The sequence below is a fragment of the Mastigoproctus giganteus genome, chromosome 7, assembly GCF_048544385.1.
Source record: "Mastigoproctus giganteus isolate SK-2022 chromosome 7, ASM4854438v1, whole genome shotgun sequence".
In the NCBI taxonomy this organism is placed as follows: Eukaryota; Metazoa; Arthropoda; class Arachnida; order Uropygi; family Thelyphonidae; genus Mastigoproctus; species Mastigoproctus giganteus.
In genome coordinates this window covers 30,417,603-30,437,797 of record NC_143581.1, presented here as the reverse complement: position 1 = coordinate 30,437,797, position 20,195 = coordinate 30,417,603, and the positions used below count along the sequence as shown (strand labels likewise).

The 20,195-nt window shown below is 38.0% G+C and overlaps 1 protein-coding gene across 1 annotated transcript in view; it reads right to left on the bottom strand.

The window, feature by feature from the left end:
• The window catches only part of Prp16 (ATP-dependent RNA helicase l(1)G0007), a 226,447-nt gene that overhangs the window by 43,985 nt on the left and 162,267 nt on the right, over positions 1-20,195 (bottom strand). Inside the window, exons 18-19 of the mRNA XM_090377598.1 lie at positions 13,204-13,368; positions 11,224-11,372 (exon numbers count right to left, since the gene is read on the bottom strand). Coding sequence (XP_090233724.1) covers positions 11,224-11,372; positions 13,204-13,368 — 314 coding nt within the window. The remainder of the gene's footprint in view (positions 1-11,223; positions 11,373-13,203; positions 13,369-20,195) is intronic.

The following is a 20,195-nucleotide window of genomic DNA, read 5'->3' as shown; positions in this document are numbered from 1 at the left end:
AAATGTGTCTTGTGGTATCTGGTACCAACATGTAACCAGCAGATTCTTTAACTCCTGTAAGGTCCGTGGTTGAGATGCCGCAGATCAGAGTTGCTGTTCCAACACAAACCACAGATGCTTGATGTGATTGATGTCTGGGGAATTTGGAGACTAGGGCAATACCTGGAAGTCTTCATGTTCTGTGAACCAGTCTCGAACAATCTGGGCAGTGTGGCATGGTGCATTATCCTGCTGAAAGATGGCACCGCCAGAGGGGAAGACTGTTGCCATGAAAGGGTGTACCTGGTCAGCAATGATGTTTAGGTAGGTGGTAGATGTCAGAGTGTCCAGCACATGGATGACTGGACCCAGGGTATCCCAGCAGAACATCGCCCAAAGCACAACACTGCCACCACCACCGGCTTGTTTTTGTCCCACAGTGCACCCAGGCGCCATCAATTCCCCAGGTAAACGATGCATATGTACCCAGCAGTCCACATGGTGCAACAGGAAATGTGATTCATCGGACTAGGACGACCTTCTTCCAATCACTCAAGGTCCAGTTTTGATGCTCACGTGCCCATTGTAGGCACTGTCGCTGGTGAACCGTGGTTAGCATGGGCACTCCGAGCAGCCCGTAGCTACGCAGCTCCATTTTCAGCAGGGTTCGAAGTGCTGGGTGTTGTGACACATTACTCCCGTCACTAGCATTCCAATTACCGGCTAGTTGCGCCACAGTTGCCCTTCTGTTGCCATGTATCATCCGGGAGAGTCTTCGCTCACCTCAAGCATCGATGTGCCATGGTCATCCAACACCTCGCCAGTGGTTCGTGGGTTCCCTCTCCTCGGACCACTTTTGGTAGGTACTAACCACGGCTGACCATGAGCATCCCACCAGCCGTGCTTTCAGATTGTTGTTTTGTTATTTTGTTATTTGGTTTTTAGGAACATTAGCAACTAAGGCCATATTGCTCTGGGGATATGCGGTGGTCATTCCCTGACCTTTCTGCATCCTCCGTATTTGGTGGGCATGGGCTCGAACCCCGGTCTAATCAAAAAGCGTGTGCTACGCACTGCTGCTCCTGCCCACCTGGCTACGGAGGCGCCACCGTTTCAGACATGCTCTGACCCAGTCATCTGGCCATTACAATTTGGCCTTTGTCAAACTCACTTAAGTCTGCTGCCTTTCTCAGTATCAGGTGTTTTTTATACCATGTCCCGACCCGTGCACGTGCCGTAGTCACCCGCAGTTGCTTTGATTTGCATAACAACTTGCTGGTCATAATTTTTTGGCTCATCGGTGTATATTAATTAAAGTCGCATCCACTAAACTGTCACATAACTTTTCTATGTTGGTCCTTGCTTTGTGTCCATCTGTAATCCCCATCCACTACCAAAAATGAAAATGTATAGAAATAATATTATCTAAAATTATTTAAGAATTTTGTGCAGATGCTGGCTACATTATGTCACCCTCAGCAATATATACAAAATGGTCTTCCAGTACAGACTTACAAAGGCCATAACTGAATAAATTCTCCGGAATTCTGATCATGAATCCTCATTAAGTTTATGAAATTGACTCAACTGATACATAAATAGATGCAGAGAATATTACTGCATCAAAGCAAAAAAAATAAAAAACAATAAATAAATAGTAAAAATGAATTTTTTTTATTTTATCAACAATTTTTATTGAATTTTTTTATTTTTGAGAATTTCACTTTAATGTTAAAAAATGAGTAAAAATATTAAAAAATATTAAAAAATGAGTCAGAACATATTAATGTTTAAAAACATTTATATACAAAATATTCAAAAACACTTTCCACGTAAAAAACATCAAAAAAAACCTTAAAAAACATCAAAATTCCCTAAATTCACTCGTAGCCCGCCACTATATAAACTCTAGAAGAAAGGGGATGAATCAGATGGGTCCACTTGATATCGATGGTTCGATTGTTGATGATTCTGCTCAAGTAGCTGACAAATCGAATGAGCATTTTGCACCTACGTTCACATGTGAGGAATTCTGTAGGAAAGTGGGAGCCATAAGCTTATCAAACTCTAACAGGGAGTTAAATTATTTTGTAATAACTGAGAGCAAAGTGGAGGAGAAATTGTTCAAGTTAAACATAAGAAAGGCACCTGGGTTAGATGGTATCCATCCAGTTATATTAAAGGAGGCAGCAAAGGAAGTAAGCAGGCCCTTAGCCATGATTATGAGGGCATCCTTGGACAGGAGAAGTCCCCACAGACTGGAAGTCACATGAAGGTGACATGAATAATTAGAGACTAGTTAGTTTAACTTCTGTTCCAGGGAAAATAATGGAGTCACTGGTTAAAGAAGCACTGCAGGATCACCTAGACAAGACTGCGGTTATTGTTTAGACACAGGGCATGTTAAGGACAGTCTTGTCTGACCAATTTGATTGGATACTACGATGTCACAAAAGAACTGGAGGCAAAAAATAATTTTGATAACATATACTTGGATTTTAGGAAAGCTTTTGATACTGTTGCACATAGAAGACTACTGTACAATTGTTTGTTTGTGTTTTAGTTAGCGCATCGGCTTCTATGGCCATAATGCACCTCCCAAGATTTTTGCAGTACTCTGATCCAAGCCCGAGGTGGGATTCGAACCCGCGACCTTTGGGTTGCTAGGCAGGCACTTTACCCACCCGGCTAGCCCGGTCGGCACTACTGTACAAGTTGGAGAGTGGCATTAAGGGCAAGATGTTGCAATGGATAAAGGGATGGTTGAGTGGGAGAAGACAGAAAGTAGTAATCAACAGATACTGCTCTTCATGGACTAATGTTATCATTTTTGTCCCCCAGGGGTCTGCGTTGGGCCCATTGTTTTCTGTATTTATCAATGATATTGATGAAGGTATATCAGGCTTAATGTCCAAGTTTTCAGACAATACAAAGGTTGGTAAGGTTGTTAATGACAGTACACTACTGCAACAGGATCTGGAAAAGTTGAGTAGATGGGCAGAGAGGTGGCAACTGAAGTTGTTAAACTTCAGTTGCCACCCCAAGAGTATCATCCCAGAGTAGCATACCAACTATGCGGTACTACACTCAGGGTAGTGAAGGATGAAAAAGCCCTAGGCGTAATTGTGCAGTCAGATATAAGTTTTATGACCAGTGCAGACAGGCTGCAGAAGTAGCTCATGGAGTCTTGTCAATGATATATAGGAATTTTGCTAGCAGAGATAAGGAAGTGATTATCCTCTTGTATAAGGCGATGGTCAGACCACACCTTGAGCATACAGATCTGGAGGCCTCATTTTAGAAAAGATGTAGAGCTGCTGGAACAAGTACAGAGAAGGGCAATGAGATTAGTGAGTGGAACAAAGGGTTGCTCTTACCAACTTAAGTTCTGCAAAATGCAAAGTCTGGAGACTAGGCATCTGCGAGGTGATCTGATTGAAGTGTATAAGGCCTTGAATGATTTGAGCAAGCTCAATGCTGATGTGGGATTCTTTCTCCTGCTCAGATTCCACACCTGATGGGGCATAAATTCAAATTGAGGAAAGACAGTTGTAGAATAGATGTGGGAAATTTGCCTTTAGCCAGTGGGCAGTTGATTGCTGGAACAAACTTTCATCTGTCGTTGTGGAAGTTAACAGCTTAAATAAATTCTAGACAAACTGTTGTAGTGTATGAATGGGTGAAACGGGAAGGTTTTTTTTTTTTTTTGGTTTATGCTATATAAGCTTTCTTTCTTGCATCATATGCCTCTACTAATGCTATTGGAAACTAATTACCATGTGTGCTCCGAGAACTTGCACAGAAAAGGGTAAAATTCATACTACCTGCCTTCCAAATGCAAAGTTTTTTTTTTTTTTTTGTCTACTGCACTTACTTTCCAAGGCCCTTACTTCAAATCCTCAGGTTAGTCTATGCTCTTTCCTCATCCTTACAAATATCTATAGAAACCTGTTTACAAATGTCAGAAATTGGATTTAGATCTTCCAGATAGGACTACATTCTCATTTCTTAATGTTACCTATGTAACCTGCATGAAAATCAACTTTTATTTGTTTCAATATTTTTAATTTCTTTAATTCATATTAAATAGCTTTCTACTTAAAAGTTCCATTTTTGCTATGACAAAGCTGTGTGGTCAAGTGTGAGAGTGCAACACCACATGTATTTCAGTGGTCCATGGTTCAAACCCATGTGACTCTAAATATGATTAATGACTGCATTTGTTGTTGAAATAGTTAATTGTAAACTCCTGTGTTTTAGTGGTCATGCCAGAATATAGTACAAAGGGTACTAGGAAAGTTTTGCAATATGACGCAACAATGAATCACAGGAAGCTGCTTGTTGCTGCATGTTGAGACATGTTCATATGTGCATAGTAGCCGCCGCGCCAAGTCGATGGGCTCAGTTATTCATTAGTAGTGAGAGTGTAAAGTGCTTGCGATGGCATCGTGGTCACGAAATGAGATAAGGACAGTTTTGCGGTATAATTTCGTGCGTGGTTTAACCATAGACCAGTGCTTAGAAGAAATGACTCTTGCACTAGATGATGATTGTCCACATCGTACAACGATATTCGGGTGGTATAGAGAATTCCAAAGGGGAAATTTCACTCTGGAGGAGTCTGAGAGGCCGGGAAGGCCACGAACGTCAGTTACGGAGGAAAACGTTACTGCTGTGAGGAAAATGCTTGACGAAAACAGGCGAGTGACCTACCAACAGATAGAGGATACTTTGGGCCTAAATGCACCAGCAATTCGTTCGATTCTGCAAGATCATTTGCACGTGAAGAAACTTTGTTCTCTCTGGGTGCCGCATCAACTGACCGAAGAGCAGATGACATGACGTGTGACTTGGTGCCGGGAGATGTTAAAAAAGTTTGATAAGGGACAATCTCGGTATGTGAACAACATCGTGACAGGTGACGAGACTTGGCTGTACTATTACGATCTGCCGACCAAGGCTCAAAACAAAGTTTGGGTCTTTGATGATGACGACACACCCGTAATTGTCAGAAAATCCCGATCTGTAAAGAAGAAAATGATAGCTGTATTTTTCAAATCGAGTGGAATTGTGGAACGTGTCGTTTTGGACACGCAGAAGACAGTCACAGCTAAGTGGTATACTGAACAATGCCTGCCTAAAGTCATTGGATCTAGGAAGAACCTGCGGCCAAAGTCAAGAATGGACACCTGGTACCTCCATCACGAAAATGCTCCAGCTCACCGCGCCAAAGCCTGCACCGAATATTTGACCACGACAGGACTGAAACTTCTCGAGCACCCTCCCTACAGGCCAGACCTTGCTCCCTGCGACTTTGCACTGTTCCCGCATGTGAAAATGAAGCTAAAAGGGAGGCGGTTTTCCAGTGATGAGGACCTTCTACGGGCTTGGGACAACGAGTGTGCTTTACTCCCTAGTGAAACTTGGAACAGCTAGTAAGGATTTTGGACTAAAGATGAATATGGCTAAAACAAAAGTAATGATGAACAAGTATGCCACAGAAAGGGAAATAATGATTGGAGGAGCAGTAATTGAAAAGGTGGAGTCATATACTTATCTGGGACAAGTTATTAGCTGTAATAATGATAAATGGCTGGAAGTCAAGAGAAGAATAAATTTTGGATGGATAGCATTCAGGAAATATAGTCACATACTGAAGAGCAATATCCCAGTTTGTCTGAAACGTAAAATAATGGACCAATGTATACTCCCCACCATGACTTATGGAAGTGAAACTTGGGCACTCACCAAAAGAATGGAAGAGAAGCTGAGAACCACACAGCGAAGAATGGAACGAATCATATTGGGAATAAGACTGTTAGATAAGAAGAGAAACACATGGATTAGGCAACAAACTCAAGTAAAGGACATTCTTATCAAAACTAAAGAACTAAAATGGTCTTGGGCAGGACACATAGCTCGAAGACATGATGACAGATGGACTAAGAAAATAACAGAATGGTATCCAAGAGGAGCTAGAAGAAAACCTGGAAGACAAAGGCGGAGATGGATAGATGAAATTCATGAGTTTGTGGGTAGTAAATGGATGTCCAGTGCTCAAAACAGAAGCAACTGGAAAGTTGCTGGAGAGGCCTTCATCCTGCAGTGGATTGAAAATGGCTGATGATGATGATGATGAAACTTGGCAGAACTGGTTTAAAGATTGGTTTCGGAGGATGGAGAGGTGTATTGAATGTAGAGGAAATTACTTTGAAAAAATTAAATAAACAAAGCTGTATTGCAAAACTTTCCTAGTACCCTTTGTATAAACGGAGCATTCTCCACCATCATTTCTGTCATACAAAAATTGGTAAGCTTTATTTGTAATGGAACTGAATTTTAATTAGTTTTATTATGCTAATAACACAATTAACACTTAAAAAAAAAAAACATTAGTACAACAGGGCTTTGCCAATTACAAGCATTATGGTCTTACAGGACTAATCGAGGGTTTAGTGTCAAATAATGTTAACTACAAAATTGCATTTTTTGAGATAACTTTAGTTTTACTTTATACAAAGAACAATGCATATCATGTCATAGAGCATGATATGCATATCTTAAAAAAAGGTTACATTTTAATTATAAAAATTTCTAAAATTAGTGTTTTACAAGTTAACTTGGGATGTAAGTACATTTCTGGTAAACCAAGAAAATCTCAAATGACTTTTTCTTGGTTGACTACAAAATGATTTTGTAGTTAACATTTTTTGACGCTAAACCCTCATAATGAGAAAATAAATGTTTATGTATGAAACATTTTATTATTACTATAAAAAAAATGTGAGACAGTTTTGAATGGTTGATGTGAAACATTATACATGGAGTTTTTTTAAAAGTTGGCAATGTATCCTAGCAGAAAAATTCTGTAAGCAAAATGGAGTACACTCCATCTTGAGCAGCATGTTTTTTAGCGTGAAAGGTTTTATCTAACTAGCAGTTTCATTACAATACAGTAATTACAGTAATTTTCAGGACACTTAAAAAAACTACACCTAATTCTGTTTTTGCACGAACTTTTTTTACACGAATTCAAAATAAATATTTCATTCTCTTTTTACGCGAGTCATTTTGATTTAACACGATTTCTATGAATTTTTTTTTGCCTAAATTCTAAAAAAAATTTTTTTTATTTGTGGCATATTTTATTTGTGGCATATAAAAGAAATGATACTAATAAGTATCATTTCTTTTTTTTTTTACACGCACCAATAGATTGGATAACAGCTAGTGTGTGCGTTTTGAAATGCGTGCTTTTGTTTACCAATGTGTACGTCTAGGTATCTATGAATCATCAACGTTTTTATTGAATTTGGTGCACATCTACAGTATTCGTGCATTGTATCGTCGGAAGACATTTAGTAGTAAGCTCTATTTCAAAGTGAAAGAATCTTTAGTGAAATTTGTGCGCATATAAATTTATTAATTTTGCCGATAGTCAATAAATTGTAAGTTTACAAATTTTTCATCCTTTTTTTATTAATTATAACTGAGATATTTTTCGGTAGCCCTTATATAATGTCGAATAATTCACCTATTACCAAAATGAAAAGGAAAGTGATTTCTTTGGAACTTAAAATTCAAATTTTAGATCGTCTTGCAACTGGACAAGGGGCTACGTCTGTAGGAAAGCATTTTGGTGTACATGAAGCTACCGTAAGAACTATTAAGAAAAATGAAGCTGCAATTAGGAAGTCAGTATGTTCTGGAACAAAAGTAAGTGTTAATTCATCATCACATACAAGAGATATTGTCAAGGAAAAAATGGAAAAGGCTCTGGTAATATGGATAGAAGATCAGTCACAAAAAAGAGTACTAGTAGATGGAAATGCCATCAAGCAAACAGCACTAAGAATTTACAGACAGATTAAAGAAAAGGAGCCAAGCACTTCATCCCAGTTAAACAGAAAGTATGAATTTTCTGCGAGTACAGGTTAGATGACAGGGTTTCTTAAAAGGAATGCTCTTCATAATATAAAAATTAAAGGTGAAACTGCATCTGCAGATGAATCGGCTGCTAAAGTATTCCAGCAGAAACTTGCAAAAATTATTGAAGATGGAGAATACACTCCTGATCAAGTGTGGAATGCAGATGAAACTGGTTTCTTCTGGAAATGAATGCCGAACAGAACGGTATGTAGCCGAACAGTATGTAGCCAAATCGCAGAAAACTGCTGGTGGTTGTAAGGTAGCTAAGGATCGTGTGACCTTATTATTTTCCTCCAACGTTTCAGGAGATCGTATGTTGAAACCACTGCTGGTAAATCGAGCCCTAAACCCACGTTCAATGAAAGGTGTAGATATCAATAAACTGCCTGTTCACAGGATGGCAAACAAGAAGGCCTGGGTGACCACTGCTATCTTTACAGAATGGTTCAACAAATGTTTCGTCCCAGAAGTCAGATGTTATATGAATTTGAAAGGTCTCGAATTTAAAGTTCTTCTGATTCTTGACAATGCACCCGGCCATCCTGTCTTGGAACACCCAAACGTACAAATTTTATTTCTGCCACCTAATACTACATCTTTGATACAACCGCTAGACCAAGGTATAATTGTGACAATTAAAACATACTACATAAAACGAACGTTCCAACACGTTTTGGACAAACTGAATGATGAAACACTAACAGTCATTGATGTGTGGAAGAAATTCTCAATTATGGATTGTATCAATCAGGTTGGATTAGCGTTAACTGAATTAAAACCAGCAACTTTAAATACATGTTGGTAAGCGGTTTGGCCACAATGTGTAAAAAGCAAAGATCCCATCATCCTTAATACGACCGAATTTCTCAACATCATTACAATGGCACACAAAATTGGTGGGGAAGGATTCGATGATCTATCGTTTGAAGATATTGATGAATTGTTAACCAAGAAAGCCCTAAGTAAAGATGAAATATTAGAGCTTGTCCTTGGGACTCCTTATCCCACAGAACATAGTGATAATGAAGAAAATGATTCTGTTCTAAATGCAGATTTAATAAAAGGTCTGGAACTGGCCAGAAAATTAGGTAATCATTTTGTCAAACATGACCCTAATGAGGAACGCGCAGGGAAGTTTCAACGTAAACTGAAGTTGTTAACAGCCTCTTACAGAGAATTATATAACGGCCTAACCAAAACACGAACACAACGATTAATAACTGAATTCATTCGTAAAACTGGTGAAACATCAGCACCAGAGGAGACTCGTGCTGATTTTGCTGAAGAGATCACAGAAAGAATTTCATTAATAGAGGAAGAAGACGATGTCCACAACATTTCTAGTGATGGCAGTGATATTCCAGTCGTACGCAAACATATGCGCCGTTTATTATCAGAAAGTGAAAATGAATAAAATCTTGCTATGTCTAAAACAGATTTTTTTTTGTTCATGAAGAATTTTTTTCATTTCATATGCATACAAATTTACTTTAATACATTTTCATTACATATTATTACATGTATATTTTGTTGAAATAAAATAATAAGCTTAAAGCGAATATTTTTATGTGTTTTTTTTTTAATTATTTTTACTGATTTTTTAGATCCGGAACCAATCTTCTTTTCTTCCATAAATACAATGTCTTTTTTTACACGTATTTTTCAGGAATGTATCTATCGTGTAAAAACAGAATTAGGTGTATATGTAAACTACATTTATAATCAATGTTTACTGCCTTCATTTTGAATTAAAAGCTGTGTCTTTTATTCTGAAAGAAAATTTCTTTTTTAAAAAAACTTATAAAGCAAGGTTGGAATACAAATAAATTTATTAAAAAAATAAGTGTTAAAATAATAAGTAAGTCAGTAATTAAGTGTAAAACTTTATATTAATATTTTATGGGAAGCTTTTGCCTTTTAAAAAGCTTCAGTCAATCTTGGCATAAAATATACTAAATGTCATAGTACTTTAGGTATGATGACCCTGAACCAACTCTGAATGATGGCCTCAATCATCTCTTATATTTCTGGAATTTCAGAAGGAAACAACATTCAGCCTTGGCCATAAATTTGCAATGTTGAGCATATTTTTGATATGATCTTTCAGCCATTTCACTCTGATTTTGGCTCCGTGGCAAGGTCCACCATTCTGCTGAAAGATATTATTATTTTTTTGGTTTTTAGGAGCATTAGCAACTAAGGCCATATTGCTCTGGGATATGAGGTGGTCATTCCCTGACCTTTCCGCATCCTCTGTATTTGGTGGTGATGGGCTCAAACCCCAGTCTAATCAAGAAGCGTGTGCTACGAACTGCTGCTCCTTCCCACCTGGCTACGGAGGCGCCTTCTGCTGAAAGATGCACATGCCTATGCATTAGGGTATAAGTCACTGACAGCACTTTCCATTTGACAATTTTTTGCACTTAATGTACCATTAATAAAATGCAGCCATCCAACACCATCCCTTAATATACATCTCCACATCTGACACTAACGGGATGCTCTACTATCACAGTTGTGCATTCTGGTAACAAGTATTTGTCAGATTGTCGAAGTGCATATTTGATACAGTCACAGCCCAATATAGATACTGTCACTCCAGACCAATTTTTTTCCAATCATCTGTTTCCAAGACCTATGGCTCAATTTACACACTGACAACTCTGAAGCAAATTCTGATTTCCCAAACTGGTGCACTCACCCTGTCAGAGAGGGTGAGTGCATCAGTTTGGTTCACACTTCCATTTTATGACATTTTGATAACCACATGCTATTGGTTCCTTTGCTTCAAATCAGATTATCTTCTCCCCAGGCTATCATTTAAAATTATCTTGATGCTGCCTGAATCTTTGGTGAGTTAAAATGAGATCAAAATATATATATAACAGTCAGCCAGTTTCTGGGATTTCAGCAGGAAACAATATTTATATAAATTTTAAACCTCAACGAATCATTTTTTTCACACATATAACTTACAATTAATCTATTAAATCTATTATTACTCCTCAAATTTTCTACACAATAAATGGTACTCATGTACATACCTTCCTTGGGGATATAACTTGCAATTAATCTATTAAATCTATTATTACTCTTCAAATTTCCTACACAATAAATGGTACTCATGTTCATATCTTCCATAGGAATTTCAAATCAAATGTAATAAGATTCTACATCTTGCTATGGAAGCTCAGTCTCAAGGGTAAAATGCAAATGTTCAAGTGCCTGGCATCTGCACTGGACAAAGTTCTTCTGTGCTCCAATGTGTTGTAAAATTTATATATATTGTATTTATTTATTTATTTTCTAACTCACCCATGTTGCTTCCACTGCAAATATACATTGAGATAAGTAAGATGATCACTTTCTGGAACTTGAAATTTTTCTCGAGCAGCATCACTTTCCTCCTCTCTTCCTCTTGGTCGATAAAAAATGGCTGGCACAGAAAGCATTGATACAATTATCTAAAAAAAAAGGTTACATTTTAATTATTAAAATTTCTAAAATCCTAATATCTGTATGTTGGAAATAAAAACAGTGGTATTTAATGTGATATTCTTAATCATTTAATGATTAAGAATATTATCTTTATAATCCTTAAAATCCAGATTATCTTCTCCCCAGGCTATCATTTAAAATTAAACAAATATTGTATGAAAACCAAATGAACACAATGCAGTGTTTTGTATAAATAATGTTTTAATAAAACAATGAGGAGATCTATCAGTCATCACACTTATAGGTATATTGGATTGTGACAAACAAACCCAAGTATGCATCCTGCATTCACTCACATTTTGTAAAAATACAGCAGGCACCAAATTTGTTAATTAGTATCAGCCATATGATGAAAGTAAGCCCAGGTTTTTTCTACACTAGGAAAAAAAAAAAAAAAAAAACCCTCCTCCCACACCTTTTACATCTCACAATAGGTGCCAATCCAGCCAATTTTCAAATTTTCTGCACTATCAGCCTTAACTACCCATGAACATAATTATTCCAGTAATTAACAACTCAGTGCATAAAATAAAACTTATGATAATCCAGTCTATCTCCCTTCTCCTGCAATTTGAATTTATGGCCACTAGTTCTAGTATCACGAAATGGAAACCTACAGGGAGGAGGGTGAGAGGAAGACCAAGGAAAAGATGGATGGATGACATAGAAGAGGACTTAAAAATCACGAGAATAAGAAGTTGAAGTTTGACTTCTGGGAGGGCTTACTGGTGGAACATCATTGAGAAGGCCCACCCTGGGTTATAACACAAGGAGAAGTTCTAGTATCATTCATAACCACAAAAATTTCACTTCCATTCATTTTATTCCCCCCCCCCACAGCCTTATAGACTTATCTAATAATAGTATTATAGGAATCTGTAAGTGTATAAGGATATTACCCATCTTTGGACCTTTAAAAGAAGCTTAATGTCTTTTTTTTTTTTAGGTGTAGTCTCCATACTTGTACATGGTATTCCAAGCATGGTCTCATCATTATCTTGATTATAACCCTCCTATCTTTAGACTTAAATGATCAGTGATTCATCAATAGGACACCATGTACCCTTCCTTGCTGTCTGCCTGCATTGTATGGAGAACTTCACATCCGATTGGATTGTACTGTTACTATCTTTAATACAACTCCCCTAGACTATAAATTATATTGGAGTTGTTATTTCCCAAGAGTAAAATCTTGTGTTTTGCTGCATTAACATATAGTTGCCACTTTTCTGACCATCGCTGAAGCCTCTCCAGGTCACCCTGAAAACATGCTGCCTGCCTCTAGCCATCAACCACTTTCCTGGTCTTGATATCTGCAAATTATTTTAAAATCACGCCCTTCATCAATGTCATTTAAGAAAATTGAAAACAACAGTAGTACATTCATATTTTCAAATCTGTTGATACTTGATACTTGAAAAAAAAGAACTCATAAAGCAGGAAATGCCTGTACAAATATAACCCCATAACCCAGCATTTATATGCAACAAATGCAGCATTAACAACCAAGTGATATATGGAAATAAAACTTCTATTTAAGTATTGTAATATTCCCTGAAATTCTATAGTATTGTAACCCGATGTCTAATCACATAAGTCCATAACCTTGCAATTGCATAGGGAAAATGCAAGGTTATGAGGATGTGCACCTAGAAATGGGGTTATGTGTCTTTAACCCCATTTTTAAGGGTAAACGCATATAATAATGTTCAATGTGTTTAAATAGAAATTTCACATCCACACAACACTTTCCCTTCACATAAAAAAATTCTTTAATGAAATAAAAGAATAACTTACCAAAATTTCTGTACTACATTCCATATCACAGGATACAATGAGCAATTTAGAAAGAGGTGGATCAAGTGGAAATTCTTCCATATTTCTACCTAGAGATGTCAGATTTCCTACATTTCCTAGAGCACCCAAAATCCACAGCTGATACATAGAATTCAGCATGTTATCCTAAAGTAAAAATAATTTCATTGAGCTTTCTCTCTAGAGCAAAAATTTTAAGAAATGAACCAATATACAGAAATCAAAATGAAACATTTTGTTTTGGAAATTCATTCTGTTGAATAACTCACAACCTCCTGTCCTGTAGCAATCCTATAATCCATTCAAGGGTCTTTCCCGTATATGAAGTGGTCTATATAACTTGGGGGAAGAATAGAGATAAAGAAATAACAGCTAGAGAAGGAAAAACAATGTTTCCTTGAGTTGTTATCTATGGAATTCCAATTCTTGGTAAAGATAATTTCTGGCCTAAATTAAAGGTCATTTCTACTATTCAATTAGAGGCATATTAGACATACACACCACTATATAATGGTACATTAAAATTTTATTAAATACCAGATTGATAATTAACGTATGTGTTGCCCGTGTGGTAGAGTGTCAGGGGTTCTTTAAGATTTGCAAGAAAGCTAAATGAGACTTGGGGGGCAGTGGTGTATAAAGTACACTCAACAAGAATATGTTTCATTGTAAAAGGAGGGTTGCACTGTGTGCATTGCGAAGGATCATTACCTGTGAGGAGATTCGCACTCTGGTTAAGATTATTTCCTCCCTTCTGTTTACACTGAAGCTGGAGGACCACAACTGCGGTTCAGAATTTATTTGGAGGAGTTTATTATACGTTTCGGCTTGCCATTGAATTGTCCACTGTTCCCTACATATTCTTCGTATATTACTTTTGTAGTCAAGATATGGAACATAATACTGTGATGATTCTCTGTTGGAGGGATGCTTAGTGGCATAGTCCACACATTCGTTTCCTGGTATCCCAGCATGGCCTGGGATCCAGCAGAAAATGACCACTCACTGCAGTTCTTGGATATGCATCAGTTTGGATTTCATGAATTTTATTAAAGGATGTGTTTGAGATGAAATGTTCTGTAAAGCTATAAGCGCACTTTGGGAGTCCGTATATACAAATTTGTATCATGCTTTTATGGATGGACAGATGGAGAATATTTTCTATTGCAAGTTTGATGGCGTGTAATTCAGCTGTATAGCTGCTGCAGTCATTGGGAAGCGATACAGAGAAGGTTTTTGAGGGAAGACGGCTGCGGCACCTGCTCTACTCTCAGATTTTGACCCATCGGTATATATTTTTGTAAAATGCAGATGACTTTGTGTGTGGGCAATGTGGAGTTGTTGTATGTTGACATTTGCAAGAGAGTGCTTTCCCCAGTTTAGGAAATAACTGTCATAGGATGGTTTAATATAATACCATAGGGGATCTGGACTGGTTGGATCTTGAAGAACTTTGTCAAAATGTATATTCCAAGTTTGTAATAATGCCTGAAATCTGAGAGCAGTAGGCTGTTCAGAGTTCAGAAATAAACCCAGAACTGTTCTGGGTTTATTTCTATAGTACATTGTGAACTGGGGGTCATTAATTATCGGTCTAATGGGATGGGTAGGTAGACTTTGGACTTTAGTTGTATAGCTGAGTAGTAATATCTTTCTTCTGAGGTTTAGGGGAAATTCACGAGCTTCAACGAAAAGACTTTGAATTGGCGAAGTTTTATAAGTGCCTATAGCTATCCTCAGGGCAGAATGTTGGATAGGGGCAAGCTGTGCTAGCATGCTCTCCCTAGCAGAATCATATATCGGCGCACCGTAATCAAGGTGAGATCTGATTAGGACTCTATACAAATGAAGTAACGTGTATCGATCTGCACCCCAGGATGTTGAAGAAATAATTCTGAATATGTTCATTTTTTTCTGGCAAGATGTATGTAGATATTTAATGTATTCCATAAAGTTCAATTTGCTATTGAAAATCAGAGCAAGGAGACTAATGCTGTTCACAACTGAGATAAGCTGTTTGTTAAGTGTAGTTCTGGATCTAGATGCATCTTCCTTTTGTTACAAAAGTGAATTACTTTAGATTTTGAGCAGGAGAGTCGATACCCATTCTGTGCCATCCATATCTGAATGTTATTAATTGAAATTTGGAGCAGCTGCTCAATGAAGGTCATGTTTTGTGAATTGCAAGAAATACTGAGATCACCGGCATAGAGGTATGAATTCACAGTGTTGGGAATAGTTTTGGTCATGTAATTTATTCTTGTTGCGAATAAGGTGGCACTGAGCACAGAGCCTTGTGGGACCCTTTCTTCTTGTATACATGTTTGGGAGAGGACTTGTCGGTATCGAACTTGAAAGGACTTGTGCTGAAGGAAGTTCTGCATGAAATATGGTAAGTGGCCTCTCAAGTCAAGGGAATGCAGATCTCTCAGGATACCAAAAATGCCATGTGGTGTCAAAGGCTTTCTCTACATCAAGGCATACCGTGATGAGACGCTCATTTCGGATGAATGCATTCCTGATGTTTGTTTCAGCTTTAACCACGAGATCCAGGGCTGATCTATTCTTTCTGAAACCAAATTGATTGTCAGAAATTATATTTTTAGAATCGAAATACCATGTAAGTCGACGGTGAATTATTTTTTCCAGGGTTTTATTTAAGCAACTGGTGAGAGAAATGGGTCTATAGTTTTGAGGAATAGGGTGATCTTTCCCTGGTTTGGGAATTGCTATTATATAGGAATGATGAAAGGAACTAGGGAATGAATGTTCAAGGAAGATGCGATTGAAAAAGGTCAGCAGTAAAGAGACAGATTTTTTATCTAAGTGTTAGAGCATTATGTAATATATTCCATCGGGGCATGCAGCACTGTTTTTTGAGGTATATATGGCTTCTTGAAGTTCAAGCATTGTAAGCGGTTGATTATAGGATAAAAAAACATGTAGGTCTGAAGTTCAGTTTAGACTTTTCAGCTAATACTTTGATCTTCTGGAATGATGGATTGTGTGCTGTTGAGGCAGATAACTGTGAAAAAACAGTCCCTAACGCATTCGGTATATCTATGGGGGAAGAAAGCTCGTGCCCTGAGAAGTGGGGAGGATAATGGGGGAAATTTGCCATTTAGCTGTTATATTTTTCTCCATGTTATTCTTGTATCAGTATTTTTTATTAATCGAGCTTGCAAATCGAATTCAAGATTCTCTTTTAGCTTTTTTCCTAATGTGATGGGCCTTGGCTCTGAGTCTCTTGTAGTTTATAAGATTGGTGGTGGTAGGATGTTTTCGAAACAGATTCCATGCTCGGTTTTTTTATTTTTTTGCACCCTTGCACTCTTCGTTCCACCAATAATTTATGGTTCTATGGGTGGTTGACTGTGATTGTGGAATCGCAGTACATGCAGCAGCCAATATTTGTCTCGTAATGTGATGGGTAACTGTGTCAATAGGACAGGTTTCGATGATCTGTTCATCAAAGGACACTCGGGAGGTGAATTTTTCCCAATCTGCTTTTGAAAATTTCCATTTTATGTAGTTTTCTGAAATTATGAATGTGCTGTTTGAATCAGCACATTCCATTAGCAGGCTGTCAAGGGCCGTCCATTCAATGCTAGGAAAGAGGGACAGAGAGCAGATGGAGAGATCTATTGCAGAGGTTGTACCCGTAGAGAGATGGATGTAAGTTGGCGAGCCAGTATTTAGTATAGTTAGGTTTTGTCTGTCAGTTAGCTGTTCGATGAGCTGTCCTTGTCTATCTGCATTGGGAGAACCCCACAATGGATGGTGTCCACTGAAGTCCCACAATAAACAGATAGAGGTTGGTAACTGCAGAATAAGATCTTCGGTGTTCATGAATAATATAGGGGTGATTTGACGATAGATAGTGACAAATGTCAAATTAATACCAATCATCAGTGCTTTTTTTGGGATGGTATGGCGTACCGGCACCTTTATTAACAGTGACGTGTGACATTTGGATGCAATGCACTTTGAAATTTGTAATATTCTGTAAATTGTTTTCACATATTTACCTTCTATTCAAATAAGCTTAAAATTATTTAACTAAATTTGCATTTTTTACTGTCTATTGTTAAGATATTTTATATAAAACTGTATGACCATTTTTATAATTCTAAATTACTCAGTCGGACCTCTGTTTAATTATTTTGAATTCCCCTTGGAAGTTACATTTAAAATAGTTTCAGTTGAGTGAAGAAAATTTTCATATAGCGAACAGATTAAGAGAGAATTAACTCGGTACGCACTGTTCACATTTCTGGCCTTCAGGCAATTTAGGCAATTAGTGCTGCAGCGCGAATTAAGAGAGCTAAAGGGATTACCATTCTACAACTTAGTGGTATCTGGTAAAACCTATTCGACCACCTGTGCCACATACAGAGACGTTGCACTGGTCAAGAGTGAGCAGATCAAGGTGTATTCCCAATGGGCTCTGGCCTACCTTCTACTGCAGTGGTGTCCAACCTTTTCCTGTACAGGGGCCATATTCAAAAAAATTCAAAGTTAGATTTCTTTAGTGTGTTACATTTTCGATATCTTGTTGCATGTAAAAGTAAAATTGAAAATATTCAAAACTTTTATTAAGTACAATACACAATTACATTTACTGAACAAAACATTTAATGAGAAAATTGTTTTGATAATCAACAAAATTTAAAATGTTGTTTTAGTTCACTTTCCTCGTGTGAATCAACTGTAAACGCCCCGTTTGAGAATTAGAAAAGTGATTTTCTTTTACCCCGATAAATAATCATCTGTTGTTTCCCGGAAGTGCATTATCCACATTTTTCAATAAATTTTCCCTATCTCTGTTTACATGGTCACAGTACCTGAATATCCGAACGACACCGTCATTTTGGACAGGTTCAAAAAAAAAGAAAAGAAAAAAATTCAAATTTAAGAACTAGTGACAATACCAATCCCGAGAGAAGGAAAACGACGACTACGAAGGTATTAATTCTTCCAAACATGAATTGTTGGCATTTGGTGAAAACGAAGTTAGAAAACTGTCAATTAGGTTACAGTTAATTGCAATTCGGGAATACCTAATTGATAAGGTTTCAGAAGAATTGAAGCATTTGATGAACGTTGCGTAGAATTAAAACACCAGGGAAACTAAACTTTTGATAACTGATTTATAATAAGTCAAAATACCCGCATCTACAACAAATTTAACTTTATAAAAACTCTACATATAAATTATTAAAATCTGCTACATTACAATCAATAAAATGCATAAAATATACTGATTAAAACGATAAAAACCGTAGCTTTCAAAGGCTCAGCCTTCTTCTTCAGCGGTAAACCTTGCTATGCAGTACAACTTTAAATATCAGCAGGCTAACGGTACTCCTCACGTGTTTCCATTCTCGTGTGCTTCGTTCTCTCGCGTTGTGGAACTGGAAGTGGCTCGAGTGGAAGCCACACGGAATCGTTCATCCCTTTTGAGGATAGTGGTCTCAAAGATGGGATGAATCCGCGTGCCTCTATCCCTATTTATGTTAATGGTAGAACAAATCCGCAAACTCTCGAGCCACTTACGGTCCCAGAACTTATGCGCCCGATCGGTGATGATAGCATCGTCCGGGGAGATCTGGTGTTGCTTCTCCCAAAAATGCTCGGCCACGGCGGACTTGCCATATTCCGCATTTCTTATTGCCTTAGTGTGTTCCCCCAAACGATCTTTAAGACGGCGTTTTGTTTCCCCTACATAACACTCCCCACAATCCGGGCATCTAATGCTATATACGACCCCACTAGTGTTCTCTTTTTTAATGGGGTCTTTAACCTGAGACACGATTGTGCGCAGCCTCCGTCCTGGAAGCTGCACACAACGCGTCTGGTACTTTCTTAGTATTCTAGCTATATGATCAGTCAAACCCGGGTAGTAGGGAATGTATGCAGTGGCTATCGGTGTAAATGGCTCGCCTCTCCTCTGATTTCCTTTAACATATTTCTCTATAATCCTCCGGGGGTAACCACATTTTGCAAGATCCGTCGCGACCCGTTCATACTCTAACTTTCTATCATCGGAGGCACTGCAATGTGATTTTGCTCTTTCAACTAAAGCTCTTACCACACTGTTCCTATGATGGTTGGTTTGGGCTGAGCTGTAATGCGCATACTGCCCTTTACACATGGACTTCCTAAACACCCTAGTCCTCAGCTGTCGACCTTCTCTACAGACCAACACATCTAGGAACGGCAAAACTCCTCCTTCTTCCACCTCCGATGTAAATTGTATGAATGGGGAGAAGCCATTTAAGCTGTTCAACACTTGATCCTCACTCCCCTTCCGAATGATTGAAAACGTATCATCCACATACCTTTTCCAGGGGCGCATAGGGAGAACACTAGCATTAAATATTCTGGCCTCGAGCTCCTCCATAGCTAAATTAGCTATAATTGCGCTGATGGGGGAGCCCATGGCTGCACCATTAACCTGTTTATACATAGTATTATCAAATACCATAGTGGTACTTGAGAGGCATAACTCTATTCCTTTCTCAATATCCTCTAGCTTTAGCTGTGTTCTAGTACTTAGGGTGGTGTCCCTCTGTAATGCCAAGCGTGCACACCACACCCCATGATCAATCGGAATACATGTAAATAGCGATTTCACGTCGAAGGAAATCATGATCTCATTTTCTTCTATGGGTTGGCTTCTAATAAACTGCACAAAGTCTTTACTATCTTTAATACTGTATTCTGAAAGTCCCACTAGTGGGGATAACAATTTGGCTAAGAAACCAGAAAGTGCATAGGTTGGACTGCCTATAAATGAGACTATGGGTCTAAGTGGCACATCCACTTTGTGAATTTTAGGCAAGCCATAAAATCTTGGCATTTGGCTACCTGTAGCGCGCAACATCCAATACTGTTCCTTAGAAATTTTGTTGGACTTAAGCCAACCCTGTACCATACCGTTCACTTGGCGTTCCAAACTAAGAAGAGGACTT